We start from the raw sequence: 14438 nt of genomic DNA, 5'->3' as shown, positions 1-14438 counted from the left end.
GAAAACCCAGAGTTGGAAACAGAGAAGGAAAGACAGAGAAAGACAGGGAGAAAAGCACATTCGGTCCCAAAACTGCAAGCTCCTCACCTGGTTTATTTCCATTGCAGCCAGGAGCAGTGGAAAGCCATGCTTCACAGAGTGCTGGGTAAGAGGAAAACTATTTCATTGGGATCTCGGGTCACGTAACATGCAGGGAACCAAATTGCCCAAACAGGTCGGCTGCAACAAGGGTCTCTGGTGTGCAGTTTGAAGCAGGGTCTGCAGCTCAGTCGGGAGAGACTCCCTGCACCGCAGGGCTGCTCAGGCCTTATGATCCTGCTGATCCAGGCGCCGGTGTGACCAACCTTTGGATTGTTGCCGTGAAAAGCCGAAATCAGGACTCAATAGTCGGGATGACTATTAAGCAGGTATTCTTTATTGCAGCACTGGGGATCGCTCCGCCACAAGTGGTCCGCCAGGTTAGCACAACACATCAGTTCACATACAGAAAAATCATACATATTCATCAGATTTCCTGAGAAGGGCAGTCTTATGGTGATGGGTTCCCGGAATTCATTTACATAGTCCAAGCATGCGCAGTAAAATTAGGGTGAGGGTCTTTCCACCCTCCCGGTGGTCTTCCACAGTCTTCCTCACGTTGTCTGTTAGTTGAACTTTGGGCTTCCTGTGTCCATACATAGTCACTGAGTTAGCTCACCAGTCCTTCGGCCTCGGAATGTTACAAGGGGGTCGATTTAAGCTAGTTCTTTGGTGCTTATCTTCGGCACAAACCTCCTGAGTTGCTGTTATCAGTGATTTAATTAGGAAGCCTAACGAGCTCGCTCAAGGCCTGTTTAGTCCTATCAGGTAAGAAGTCACAGGAAATGTCCTATCATCACCTCTGCTCAGCAGGTAACCAAAACTATCTTTGCAGGGGAAGAGAACAAAAGAGAACAAGGATGCGAGTGAAACTAAAAAAACGCAAGTCTGTGTATCACAGTAAGGTCTTAGTCAGGGATTGTCAGGGATTTAACCCTTTCAGGATGAACCTTTGCTGTTATTCCAACTGCATAAAAACCCCACCTCTTCAGTACCTTCGCTACATACAAAAGACTTTCCTACGTGACTGCTTCTGGAGGAACAGCTTCTGTTGCCTATTTACAGATGACTTGCGTATGTCCAGCGTGGTCACATCTGCACTAGGTGAACTAGGTGTGCATAGAAGCCCACCCCTAATACCAGCCTACACCATAACCATAACCAAAGAGCCAACTTGGCGGTAAAGCCTTAAAAAAGCAAACGACAAACCCCCCCCCCAAACTGCACAGTAACCTTTCCCTTCCCAAAGGGCTGCAGGGGGACCTCTGTTGCATGGAGCAGAGAGAAAGGGACAAGACTAAAAAGACCCCTTTCTCAGGAAAGGAATACATCAAAGGTCTGCTCTAACCTGGCCTTGTTCCAAAGCTATTGGTACCTGACAATCACTCAGCTCCTCACACTCGTGGTCAAGTACCCATTAAAGCTAGATCGCTGGTGGGCTAAAACTCACACCTTTGGAGTTGTAGCAAGACACCCTGTCCACAGCTGTTGTACCCCAGAGAAAAAGGAATTGAGTGCCTTTATTAGTTTGAATTAATCAATAATTAGCTACAAGCATTACAGAAAATTACAAGCAACCAGAGAGCAATGCAGAACAAGCAGATGGAATAATGATCCTTTAATAGCATCATTATGAGCTGGTACAACACATACTGGACACAGTTAGGTGTCTGAGACAGTCCTCCCAGTGAGCTCTAACACATCAGAAGGCGGCTATCGACTGACAAGTGCATGCATTTAGCATCTCATGAGCTCATCCAATGGTCATTTGACATTACAGCAGAAAGTTAAGTTTAGGGGAAGACTGTCACTTCATTACAGAATAGTTGCCCACGAAAAAGAAAAGGAAATGGCATCAGGTTCTTTCTTCACGTGCTGGATCTTTGATTCTTGATTCTTCTCATTCTCCAATCTACTTTAAAAAAAGGAAGGGGGGAGAAATGTCACAGCTCAAAATTTGTCTCATACTTCACAGAACTAACCAAACATCCATGGCCTCGGAAAAAATGTATTCAGCTTCACTGAGTTGGTAATTAATTTGTTTAGCATCAGAATCACACCGTGAGGAATCTGTAAAAAGAAACCTGCATATTCAAAACACTTCATGTGCAAAAATGTCATGTCAATTGCTAATTAGTGAAAAAAAGAAAAAAAAAAAAAAAGAACCAGACTGCTAGAAAAATTAACAACAGTGAAATAAGTAACACGGGACACAAACCAACACATATTGTAAAGTCTCAAAAGCAGGCATGGTTGAGGCTATAAGCTAGTGTATGGTCTTCTGAGAAATGTATCTGAATTGAGAGCTACAATATGCACAAGAAATTTGAGATATGTTTTTCAAAGAGAACATGTGACTGCTTCTACAGCAGTCTGTAGCCTACGCTGTGTCTTCAGCAAGTTTGTCACCATGGCAACCTGAAATTTTTCTGTAAGACAATTTTGTTAGTAGAATTTTAGGGATAGATTTGTGCCAGAAAAGAGTGTCCACACATGTGGTAGTGACAGATATAGCGGCCCTCTGAGAACAGCTTGTCCGGGAGCGCCTGGGTCCTGCCCAGCCCTGGAGGTGGGGGATGCAGGCCAAAGGATGAGGACCAGCCGCTCCACTCATCACTGGGGACCAAGCGACAAGAGAAGAAACAGGAACAAGTGGCAACATGGGAAATTCCAGCTCAGTTTAAGGAAAAATCTTCCCCCAAGAGTGCTCCAACACTGAACCTGGAGCCCAGAGAGGATGAGGGATCTATATCCTGGGACATTCAAACCTCAGCTACACAGCCTCATGAAACTGGCCCTGCTTCGAGCAGGGGTTGAGCTTCCAGAGGTCCCTCCCGACCTGCATAATTCTTTGACAAGCTCATTTCTAGTGCTTGCAAAATGCAACATGGAGCAGTAGGCTGGAAGACAGCTGAGAGCCCTTTCTGTTCCTCCACTGAAGTCCTGCTCCTCACTGAATTCTCCAGCAATTAAATTAAGGGGCTCGCAATCAGGCCTTAAAGACATAGCGAAGTCTAAGGAATCATCGAAGCTCTGCATCCTCCAGAAGCAGGAACAATTTCCTCAGTGCAGCAGTGGGTCTAATCCTTCAAAACAGATCCAGAAGAGGTGTGCAAAGGGCAAGGCAAAAATCGCTGCCATTTAGAATATCAACAAGAGATGGTCACAGCGATTCTCCTCTCTGCTGTAACACCTGGGCTTCATCCCCGCACCCTGATCTGACCCGAGCATCAGGAAAGGTCCTGCCTGGGTCTGTTTCAATTTCAGTCCTTCACCTCTGAACAGATGAAAGCATGCTGTCTTCTCTGCTACAGCACATCACAGATGCCAGCTGACACCAAGGACTTAGCTATCACAGACGGGTTCCAAGGCAGGAGGGATATAATGGTAGCCTGTCATTTCCTCCACGTTGCCTAAGCGATAAATTGCTCGAGCTCTCACTCTCAACGCTGATCCGAGATGGAGCTCATGCACTATGCAACAGATCCCATTCTGCAGGGATTTTCCTTCCCTCTGATGCTTCAATTTTTCCCCAGAAAGCAATAAGCTGTTTTCTGAGAACTGTAGAAAGTGGGGTGGGTGAATGGAGAGGAAAAAACAAAGACAGAATATAGGAAGCCATGAGAATACAAAATTGGAACTAAAATCAAGCAGCTTCTTAATGAGGACACTGGGGATAAAAGCTCTTCTTTCCATGCCCCAGGAGGGTTATGCACCCTACTCCGTTATTATTTTTCTAGAAGACAGGCAAACAAGCATCCGTTTCACTCTGAAGGTTGGATCCTGGATTTCTTGGGTATGAGCAGAAGAGGCCCAATGTTGCCAGTTATTCTTCCATTGAAAAAAAACCCCTAATATTCAAGGATGCCAGTCTATTCACTTCTACTTCTGCAAGGCTGCTAATCAGCTTGTAACAACTGCCATCACCACGTTCCTGCCAGCAGTGAGCTATGCCAGGTGAGAACTCAGCCAGAGTAATTTTAAGAAAATGTAGAAAACTCAAAGAGGAAATCACAGCCCCTTGACTTGATGCAGAAGGAATCTGATTGTCTGTTAAAAAACACTTTCCTTGTGTGATTAATGACAGTAAGAGAAAATCAGTATTCACAATCTACACGTACATGGCAAGCAAAGGCAGGAGCTTTCTTCTTAATTTTCCTGTTCAAGGAAATGAAGCACTGCTGGTGAGACTCCAGACATAAGTCACAGGTTGGACTCCTCCCTGCACAAAGACAACTGCCTTAGGCAGTTGATTTTGGAAGAGCGGAGCATTGGGGCCCTTTTCTTTTGCTTTCTGGGGTTCAAGGTGTTAGGTGGACTTGAGCCATTTTTTAGGCTCCTCTTTGCGATTCAGAGCCACAAACACCATAAAGCAGATTCCATCTCAATGGAACCCATAATTCTACATACCTTTGCACATTCAAAAAGCTTTTCATATTGTGTGTGTGTGTGCGCTAAACAGCATCCTTTCAGAGCAGGAGTCCCTCCACCCCAAAAATTTCAGCAGGGGATTGACTGCATCACTAACATGCCCTTTGCTGACACTGGGGCAACTGAGACAGCTCCAACAAGCTCTGCACATACCGGGCAAGCCAAGCTAACTAATGACCTTAACGCTTGTTGCAGGCTAAGGTTGTTAACCGGTGATCAGCTGTTGTACAGCAGCTGGCTCTCCTGCTGTCACTTGCTTATGTGCCTGAGCTATTCGTTGGAAAGTCTGGTCCACAGCATGACATGTGAATTTTACAATCTCCCCAGTTTCGGAGATGCACTAGGAAATAAATCCAGAAAATCTGATTAGGACTTGTCACTGGAGTAAGCTCATTAATCATTGATGTGGTTCTTTCATATGCAGTTTGCTAACTCCTGCAGGCATCAGCAGACTGGTGGGTCTGAAGACTGCAGACTTGAAAAAGATCTTCTTTATATAACAATTGCACTGATTTTCTCCTCTTGAATATTTAGCGCATTCTAATAAATAAGAAGAACCAGAAAGCACCAGGGAGATCATTTAGCCTTAGGTTCTTGCATTGACTCAGGCACAGGATTCCCCTGAAATAATTCCTGTAGCCAAAAAGATAAGAAGATCTAGTTCAGAAAATGTAAAATCCAGCAAGAAAAACTCTTTCAGCCACTTGCCTTAGTAATTTTTGGAGTAGTCAGTTACCCATACTGTTGCGTAAAAAAAAAAAAAGAATCACATTTCATTTCTCACCTGAACTTCTCTAGCTTTGCCTGTCAACAACAGGCTCTTTGAGTAAGAGATGAAAGTCTTCTGTTATTAAATTGCTGTTTCCTCAGCCTCCCCCAAAATATTCTCAGCTAAGCTAAGCTAGCTGAGCTACTGCCATCTCAAAACACAACACATATTTCCCATGCCCCACCAAACACTGCCATCACACTATGGCCTGTCATAATGCCAGCCATGATCACACAGGTGCCAAAACACAAGAAAAAAAGCCATTAATAGCTTTCCTTGGCCTCAAATACACGAAATAATTTGGATACATGTGGCTCCAAATTAAACCCACAGATGAAACCCTCTAATTCTGGATACAAGTGAAACCGAGAAGTAAGACTTCTCTCCAGACTTTACAGCTAATAATAAGTCAAATCAATAAAAACAAGAGAAACAAGGAGTTTTGAGCGATTTTGAAAATATCCCTTAATCTCCTGATGTGTCTGCCTCCGAGATGTCCAAAACCTAGGACAGTGGTATGAAACACAGCTCCACAACTGACACTTGCAACTCTTCAAGAGCAAGCAGAAAGTATTAAAACTTGAACTGCACAGATTTTCACGAACCATAAATTTCTCCCCATTTGTTTCATATTCTCTTTCAAGAAGACTTTACAGCTTGCTTCTGGTTTAGAGATTTGTTAGACATTAGGTCCAGGAACACCAAACATTTGCGATTACTGCTTAATGGGGATAGCTCCTCTTGAGAGCCAAATAATTTATTTAAAATACCTGGCATTTTCCAAATGCAAAGAAAAGGATGTCTGCCCATTTTGAGCACATAGACCTCCTTCCCCACAACTTTTCTGGAAGATCGGTTGAAGAAAGTTCAACCCAAATTCACCCAGCCAGACTGAGACAGTTTGGTTCTCAGCAGCCCACAATGGTCAGGCATTTACAAAGTTTGTCCCTCTCTTCTCTGGAACAGGTGGTCAACCTTATGCTACTCTGCAGTAAGCCTCCGTCTTTCCACACCATCTCCTTGGGTTAAAGCTACCCAGAAGGACATAGAGTGCACACCAGAATGCCACTGCAACATGATCAAGGAAGTTCAAAGACATTTAGAAAAGTTAGAGATTCCTATAAGAGGAAAGGCAGTGATTAAAACAGCGTATCACCTTTACTGGCTCATGGATAAACTAAAACAGCATATGGATTTAATGAAATCATTTTTACAAAGGCAGACCTGACCTAGCAGAATGACTGGGTTTTCCTTTCCTATCTAGTTTCTAGGAGAGTAGGGGGTATGTCTCCTTCAGCACATATAGGTTTACCACAGATATGCTCATGAGTAACATGTGTTAGTTTGTGGTGAGTCATCGGTGCTAAATTACATCTAAAACTGTCTTGTTTCCAATGCAGCAGGCCTGAATTGAGCTCCACACACATGGAGCATTCAGTTCTGGCACTCTCTACAGGGACAGAGACCTGCTAATGATATGTACCCAAGCGAGTGTGTGAAACCTTTTTAATCACAAAGACATAGTGTTAAGTAATTTCCTCTTCTTTTCCCAACTACTTTAAAACTGTTTAGCATGCCAAAGAATGATCTCCATTCTGTGTTGCTAAAAGTCTTTCAGAAACACTTCCCTTTAGATTAATTCCTAAGATGGCAGGTAAAATATCGGCAGCAATTAGAGGTGCTCCACGTGGACCCTCAGAAGTAGGTCAGCAAAGGTGGTTTGTGTAGGATAGGCCTTGCCAGCTCCAATGAATCATGAGCGCCTTTCTTTATCATTCCCATTAACTGGGTTCCAAACATCTCCTTCACAGCTTCTCTGCAACAAACACTTGCCCTGGGTAAACTGCATCTTGGTTCTCCCAGATACCTTACTACCACATTCATTTTTTGTTTCCTGACCTGTGCGGCTCCGGGGCCCTATTGCATTAGATTCGGCACAAAGACATGGCCATTCCTCCAAGAGTTTGCAGTATGAATAGATACACAACAAGTCATGGGTGTGAGGAGAGCACCAGCACAAAAATGGCAGGTGATTTGATGAAAGACCGGGGCAGAATGGGGCACCCAACAACTCATCTGCCTCTTTGCCAATACACAGCCAGGGCACGTTCCAGATCCCACAGCCAAGTGATACACCCCTGCTAAGGGCAACTAGTCTGGGTAAGGTCTACAGTATCCATGAAACATTAGACAGAAATTTGTCTCTGCCAGCCAAGAGAGATGGAGGCAAAAAGGCAGAACTGTAGCTCAAGGCTTGAGCCCTACACTAAACTCAGGCCAGCAGATTGGTTTTCTTGCACACTGTTCACACTACCTGCACACCAGGACACTGGTGTTTGCATGAGCATGTGGGACGGACTACTTGACAGCGAGTGAAAGCCGTGAGCTCTGTAGTTGGATGTCTTCCTAGGAATGAAGCAACAAGGGGAAAATAAAAAACGTCTTCTGCTGCCTTGACAACTGGTCAGACCCTTGCTCAGTCAGACCTCCCGTGGGCACCAGAGGTTGCCACCCCATCAACATTTGTCGATGGTGCTGATAGTGCTGTTTGTATTCTGTGTCACTGAATTTCCCCACAAGCAAGTCCTACAAATGCCCAGAGTAAATGGCTTTTAACATGCTTGCAGCCAAGAAACACATTCCCAAAGAGGTCCTTTATCCTGAGCAGTCACTTTCCCACCCTGCCGCAAACCTCCAGACAGGTGCATAAAAGCTACACTTTGAAGTGTACTCACCCAAACCATATTATTCAGTCTTGCCAGAGCTGAAATAGCTGGGTTTATGCCAGTCTCCACGGCTGCCGCCTCTTCCCCTTGAAGGGAAGGCTTCAGGAGCAAATACGTCTTTTAAAAAAAGAACATGGAGACATACATGAGTGTTATATGCTTTCAGACAGGTGTTCATTCAGCATGCTGCACAACATCAAGGCAACCTCAAGGACGCACACAAGTACTGGTTATGAGAGCACAAATCGGGCAATCCAGAAGATGCTTACACAGAGTATACAAACCTCAGCATTGCCCAACTTTGAAGCCTAATGCCCTCACCGCTTCCTCAATGAGACATCCCTCTGCACAGGAAAAAACAGCTGCGCGTGACACGAGCAAACTGCTGGTCTTCCGTATTTTCTTCTCCCTCAGACAGATGACCTTCAGATGGTCCAAACAAATGATCCAAAAGGCAAACCAACATGTTCCAGGACAGTCCAGCATGGCAAAAACGGCTTACCTTCTCTGCGACTGCTGCCTCGCCTGTTGGGGTTCATTATCGGCATACGCATCATCTGTAAATTAAAGACATTTCTTTAAAGAGCTCCTCTGTCAAGAAGTCAGCCTCTCCTTCGTTTCCTCAGGTACTAAGTGATCCCTGAAGTAATTCCAAACTTCATTATTAATTTCTCTGAAAACAAGATTACTGCTGATACTATTGCAAAGCGGTGGTGTGGCTAAGGAAGTCTGCAGTTGCAGGTAGGCTCTCAGGTCAACCTCTTTCGTACTTAATACCTTACCTGACCTTCCTGCAGCACAGATAAAGCCAGGAAAGCAGAGCCTGGAAAGCAGAGTTAGTCTGTTGCAGCTACACAGGGCACCTCTTTGACTCCTTTATCCCAAATTACTCTTTTAAAAGTTCTCTATACTCTTCTTTTGTTGGTCTCTGTCCCAGTATTACGATGCCAGCCTTGGCCAATCACAATTCCTTCTCCTATCCAAATGCCACCAGCGCTACGGGAGCTACACCAACACCATCCACAGTGAACCAGGCTGAGATCCCTTGAACTGAGTTACAGCTCTAGAGCAAGAGCTGGCTACACTTGCTGCAGCCCTCTGCAGAAAGAAATAATTTCCTTTTCATGTGCAATAATTCCCTTTGGCATTTATTCCTTATTAACATTGCAGGAAATATATTCCCCAGCAGGAATATTGGCAGCAGAACTGAATTTTAAGTGATGGTTAAAGAAGACTTGCAGGAAAATGTCTGCTTGTAAAAGCAAGTGTTTATACGGATTGCCCTATTAAACAAGAGTTATGCTTAACCCACAGAGGACAGACTGAACATCCAAGACTACCTTACATATCTCAGTACTTCACATGCAGTCTTTCTGCTCTGCAAATCAGGACTTCCTGTGGTGCATTCACTAGTGAGCTCTGAATAGACATTCTGAACAAAAAAAAATAAATTACAAGCTAATTTGGCAACTCAAACCAAGAGAAGGTGACACAGAATCCTATTTGCTTCAAGTTATTCATTTAGTCACTTGCACTTTCCACAAATAAAAGCTGCCCATATCCTCTGGCACCTTGCTTATGAAACTGTCTTTGTTTCCTGCATATAATCCTCAAGCACACCACCAACTGCAGATCTGTGCTGTAAGTGCAGGCACGCAGTTTCAAGTGTCAGTTCACGGAAAAAGTGGACTCTGGCATGATTTGAAAAGAGCTAGCAGGAATTCACAGGTGGGGTTGGCATTTAATCACACCTTAAAAACCAAATAAGAGCTCAAAAAGGGAACACAAATCTCAGTAGAGCAAATGTTCTTCGGCTATACTGTGATTACATGCTCAGCTGAGAGCTGGGTTCGGTAACAGAGCCAGAGTCATCGGTATTTGTTTCTAAGATGTGCCAATCACTGTTCTCCAGGCACATACTCTATATGTCAATGAAGAAAGAGTGTCGGAGTTGGTGGATGTGCCAGACTGCCGCAGAGATTCACACTCTCCCCAGGCATCCATCAAGCAAGGTCAAACCTCTCAGCTGATGGAAAGTGAAGCATTACAGGAGACAGCTGGATTTCAAACCACATTCAGTTTTCGGATCAAAACCTCCAACTGCAACAGGAGTTGCAATTCACACATATACACCCGACTTATCCTTAAAAGAGGATGAGCATAATTTTTGCTCCCCCAGGCAGCAGAAATCGGTGTTCCCCTTTCTTACCTCCTCGCTGCTCATTGATTCGGAGCTGGATGCGCCATGATGGCACTGCACGATAATGTTCGAGATCAGCTCACCAGAGACTTCCACAACACTTCTGCAGAAAGTGGTTGGCTGTAACAGATCAAAATAGAGCAAATCTTGTAGAGCAAAGCTACAGTACAAACCTTCTCACGGGAGTTTCACTGGGGATGGGAACTTGTACAGGGATTTTAAAAACAAATTCCAAAAGGAAGAAATTCAAGCAAGATTATACACCTAACAAATTATTGGAGCAGACTGCGGCCAGACAAATGTATTCTGGCAGCACATGACTACACACAAGTTATTGCTCCACAATTGCATGTTAGCTGTAGGAAGCCTTGAGCCCGCTCGAGGTAGAAGAAAATCTCCAAATCCTTTTCATAGCTCTGGCATCAGCAAGCACAAACAGAAGAGCTGTGCAGGGCTATGCTGGTGGCAGCTCCAGCTCTAGAAGTTAAACTACCTTTAAAGAAGTTGTCCCTACGATTTGACAGAAACTCCAGCAACACCTGCACTCAAGTTTGGAAAACAAAGATCCTCACACCATCTTTCATACCGTATTGCCCCAAGAAGAAAAGAAGAGGGATGGTGTCTGTTTAGGATACAGTGATAACTTCGCGGCAGCAAACCCTTGCATCTGTAAAGAAAACTTAGCAACAACCATCAATTCCATGCTGTCCCATCTACATGCACACAAGAGCTGCTTAGCTCAAGAGTAGCGATACTCGAAGAGATGTTTAATCCCCTCCTCATGGGATAAGCGACCTCCTGAGGTAGCAGTGTGACTCATAAACTATGAGGAAAGCCTTTGCACCATCTGTTCAGTGCCTTCCCAGAATCCCTGCTCTTCCCTAAAGACTGTTCCCAGGAAGGACAGATAAGTTTGGCAGCAATTCACAGAGGAAAAAGACGCGAGAAGAGCTCAGCTTGGAGCAGCACAAAGAACCAGAGATAATCTCTGTGGAAGTCTGACACAGTATGGCATCATTGCACACAGGGACTCAAGAGCTACTCCACGTGCTTTGTAAGATTTGTGCAAGCAGTTAGGACACAACCACTCAGAAGCTTGTAATGGGAGCCATGTTTTGTCAAAAATAACTGTGCACAGAGAAGTCCAGATTCAAAGACAATGTGTTTACACCAAAGCTGTTCATCTAAGAATCAGAGTGCAGCAAGAGCTATATCAAGAGCCTGATCCGTGTTTATTTCAGGCTGAAAAGAGAGTTGAACATCTGAAAGATCAGCACTGTCAGCACAGAGTGGGAATCTGCACTCCATAGGAAGAGAAGCCTTTATCTGGTGCCTAGATGCATGATAGACAAAAGCAGGTCAAACCTCAGTTTTTTCCACAGTCTTATCTTAGAAAAGAAGCCACGCCTTCCTTCCAGGATTTGGTCCCAAAGCACACAGACATTTTCACTACATGCTGCTCCAAGACACGCATCCTCTCTTTTCAGCTCAGAGCAGTTCCTGTGTTCCCCACGGACCAGGCAGAAGAGCTTCCCAGCAGCGACCCTTCCCATCTAACACCCACTCCGTGCTGGAGGTTGTATTTGTTTGGGTTTGGTGGTGTTGTCAGAAAGCCAGTCATTCTTCAGCACCGGGAGACTTTCTACATGTCCTGAGAACATCACACACGGAGGGGGGGTCACATTCACACCAGATGCACTTACCACAAAAGGCCCTATTTTGAAGTCACATGTGAATGGGTCTCTCCCTGAAGCCTTCGTGCACACAGTTTCACGAATGCTGAACTGCAGCTCTAGGCTATAAGCATCGCTGTTCCACATGTCAACCTGGTAAAAGGAAGGTCAAGACAACATCTAATTAGTGCCTGTCATTCTTCTATGCCCACTACATGGCAACCTTGCTTCTTTGTCAAGCAGAAGCAAGACATAAGGGCATTGCGGCTCAGTGCCCAGTTTACAGCACATTACTGGGTGTGAGAAAGGGTGTTTTATTGTGCTCAGGAGTTACTCTCTTAGGCAGATTTGGCAACAGCAACACAGAACAGCTTTCCACGGCGGGCTTCACTTGAAACCCCACAGCCCATTGCGGGATCCTCCTACTCCTTCGAGTCAGCTGGGGGGACTATAGCTGTCAAAGGTAGAAAAGCATAGCATTACTCCTGCATGCTACCCCCTCTTCTGTGGGAACCAGGGTGCTAACAGCTCTGCTTCGGATATCTAGACTGCTGGGAAGTCCACTGCAAATACATGACTTGGAAAGTAAATCACGCGACTGCAAGCAATTGAGGTAATGCAGATTATAGAGTCGCTCCTTGTCAGCTCAGGTGCCTCAGTGGGCAGCGTGCATTGTCACACTGCAAACTTTAGAGAGTTTGGTTCCTTTTGTTGACATATTAGGATTTTCTTTTCTCCTTCTCACAGTCTAATCAATGTTTTAGCTCAAGATGGGAGACTCAAAAAAAAACCAAAACCCCAAAATAAAACCCCAATGAACAACAAATCCCCACTGCTTTCAAGGACTTTTTTTTCCAAACTAGATCAATCCAAAAGTCATCTTGTCATTCATTCTTGCAGAAGACTTGATACATGTCATCTATAGGAACAGAATGGTTCTGAGGAAGTTCAGGAACATGGACTTGCTAACTTTAAATTAGGAAGCTTTAACTCCTTAACTCTGGGTATCCAATATAATTCTTAGCAACACAAATTAAAACAGATAAGGGTTTCCTGCCTGCATTTAGACACTAGTAGATTTAAACCAGAATTGGCATGTAGAGACAGATGATGCAAACACAGATTGAAGAAAGAATCCTAAATGTGTTTGTGGTGGCATTTAATTAGCAGTGCAGACGTTCAGCTGAGACCTTCAGATGGACCAAGTTACTTTATGCCCAAAGCAAAGCAGTTAGCTGGAGGTATTTAAAAACCACCAGTTTTGAACAAAATCTTACAGGACATCCCTCAAAGACTTCTATTCTAGGGGTATAAAATTTGAACTCCTAAAGTATTTTTAATTACAAACCAACATACAAAGAATATTTAGGTTCCTAAAGCCATAGCTTCAGATAATGCCTCAAACCCACCCTCTTCCAAGCAAAATCAGAAAACTCCAACTAAATCTGGGTTTCCGGGATTGGGTAAAAAAAAGTTTTCCACCACAGCAAAGCATATTTCAGGTAAAGGATCTCCACTGTCTGCACACTTACTCTTCTGACATGGCTCCTGACAACACCATACAGGTTTGTCCCCCAAGACTGAGAATTGATCCTTGCAATGGAAGCATTGAGAGCCTCTTCTGTGACAGGGAGTTCGTAGTCGTACACTGGAAACCCTGAGATGGAGGCACAGTTCCATTAGAAGTTCAGTGTGGTCCTGTACTTTTCCTCCCTAAACCACCGTAAGAAAGAGGACGTGGTTCCATTCTGAGCAACTTACCTGAACACGAGAAAATGCTCAGTGTGAGGACAAAAATTAAGATCGTCATAGCGTGACTTTCAAAATCCTCTGGTCTTTTCCTTTTCTAAGCAAGGGTTTCCAGTGCATATTCCTCTGTCTTTATATAAATGCAGCCTTGATCCTACACCTGACCTTCCTGTGTCCAAGCTCTGCTACAAACATTGCACTTTAAACAGAATTGATCCGAGGGTAAATATTTGCTGTCAGCTTTTCTCCATTTAGCAGTTCTCTGATAAGAGATGGGCTGCAGTGCCTTTTTCCCAGTACTAAAAGGAAGCACTGAATCTGTGATATCTCCATAGCCAAAGGCAAAACCTAGTTATTTTGTTCACTGTTAGCCATGAGTTATCCATTCAAAGCTGGTGAGTCAACTCTTTCCTTAGCACTGGACCCAGCACCCTTGTGTCTTGGCAGCAACTGATGGCACTTACAAGCTGGCGTTCCCCGAGGAGGGGACGATTCCCCAGCACGGAATAGGAATGCACCCACGTGGACCACCCTGCAGGCCAAAGCATCCAACAGAAGCCTCCCAGGCACACGGCAGACCCTTGGGACACCCCAGGTCTGTGTAAGCTCCCGGGACCTCTGCTATTTGGTACATGCCAGAAGAACTCCCACATTGCTTTGAGTCTTGCCAAGCCTGAGCCCAGCTAACCAAACAAGCGAGTGGCTGTGGACATTTGGTTTTCCCTGTCAGATCCCCCTGATGCTTCCCCTGTCAGATGCCCCAGGCTTTTGTTTCAGCACAGAAATTAATGGGATTTTTGGAAAATTATGGC

General features: G+C 44.6%; 1 protein-coding gene across 2 annotated transcripts; it reads right to left on the bottom strand.

Annotated features, from left to right (window-relative positions):
* Nucleotides 1-1644: 1644 nt before the first annotated feature.
* Nucleotides 1645-13687, bottom strand: SPP2 (secreted phosphoprotein 2). 2 transcript variants are annotated; one of them, XM_072874721.1, is made up of 7 exons: nucleotides 13639-13687; nucleotides 13410-13534; nucleotides 11908-12030; nucleotides 10214-10324; nucleotides 8507-8561; nucleotides 8014-8103; nucleotides 1645-1993 (listed from the first exon to the last, which is right to left on the bottom strand). In XM_072874721.1, the coding sequence occupies exons 1-6, from the start codon at nucleotides 13685-13687 to the stop codon at nucleotides 8024-8026; spliced, it is 543 nt and encodes a 180-aa protein (XP_072730822.1). In that variant the 3' UTR covers nucleotides 1645-1993; nucleotides 8014-8023. The 2 variants fall into 2 exon arrangements, 1 of the variants encoding a protein (XP_072730822.1); XR_012044380.1 differs by lacking the exons at nucleotides 1645-1993; nucleotides 8014-8103; nucleotides 11908-12030; nucleotides 13410-13534; nucleotides 13639-13687 and adding an exon at nucleotides 10791-11105 and having other exon boundaries at nucleotides 8532-8561.
* Between the last annotated feature and the right edge of the window lie 751 nt (nucleotides 13688-14438).

This window comes from Ciconia boyciana, chromosome 10, assembly GCF_034638445.1.
Source record: "Ciconia boyciana chromosome 10, ASM3463844v1, whole genome shotgun sequence".
NCBI lineage: Eukaryota > Metazoa > Chordata > Aves > Ciconiiformes > Ciconiidae > Ciconia > Ciconia boyciana.
This window is presented reverse-complemented; position numbering and strand designations above follow the sequence as displayed.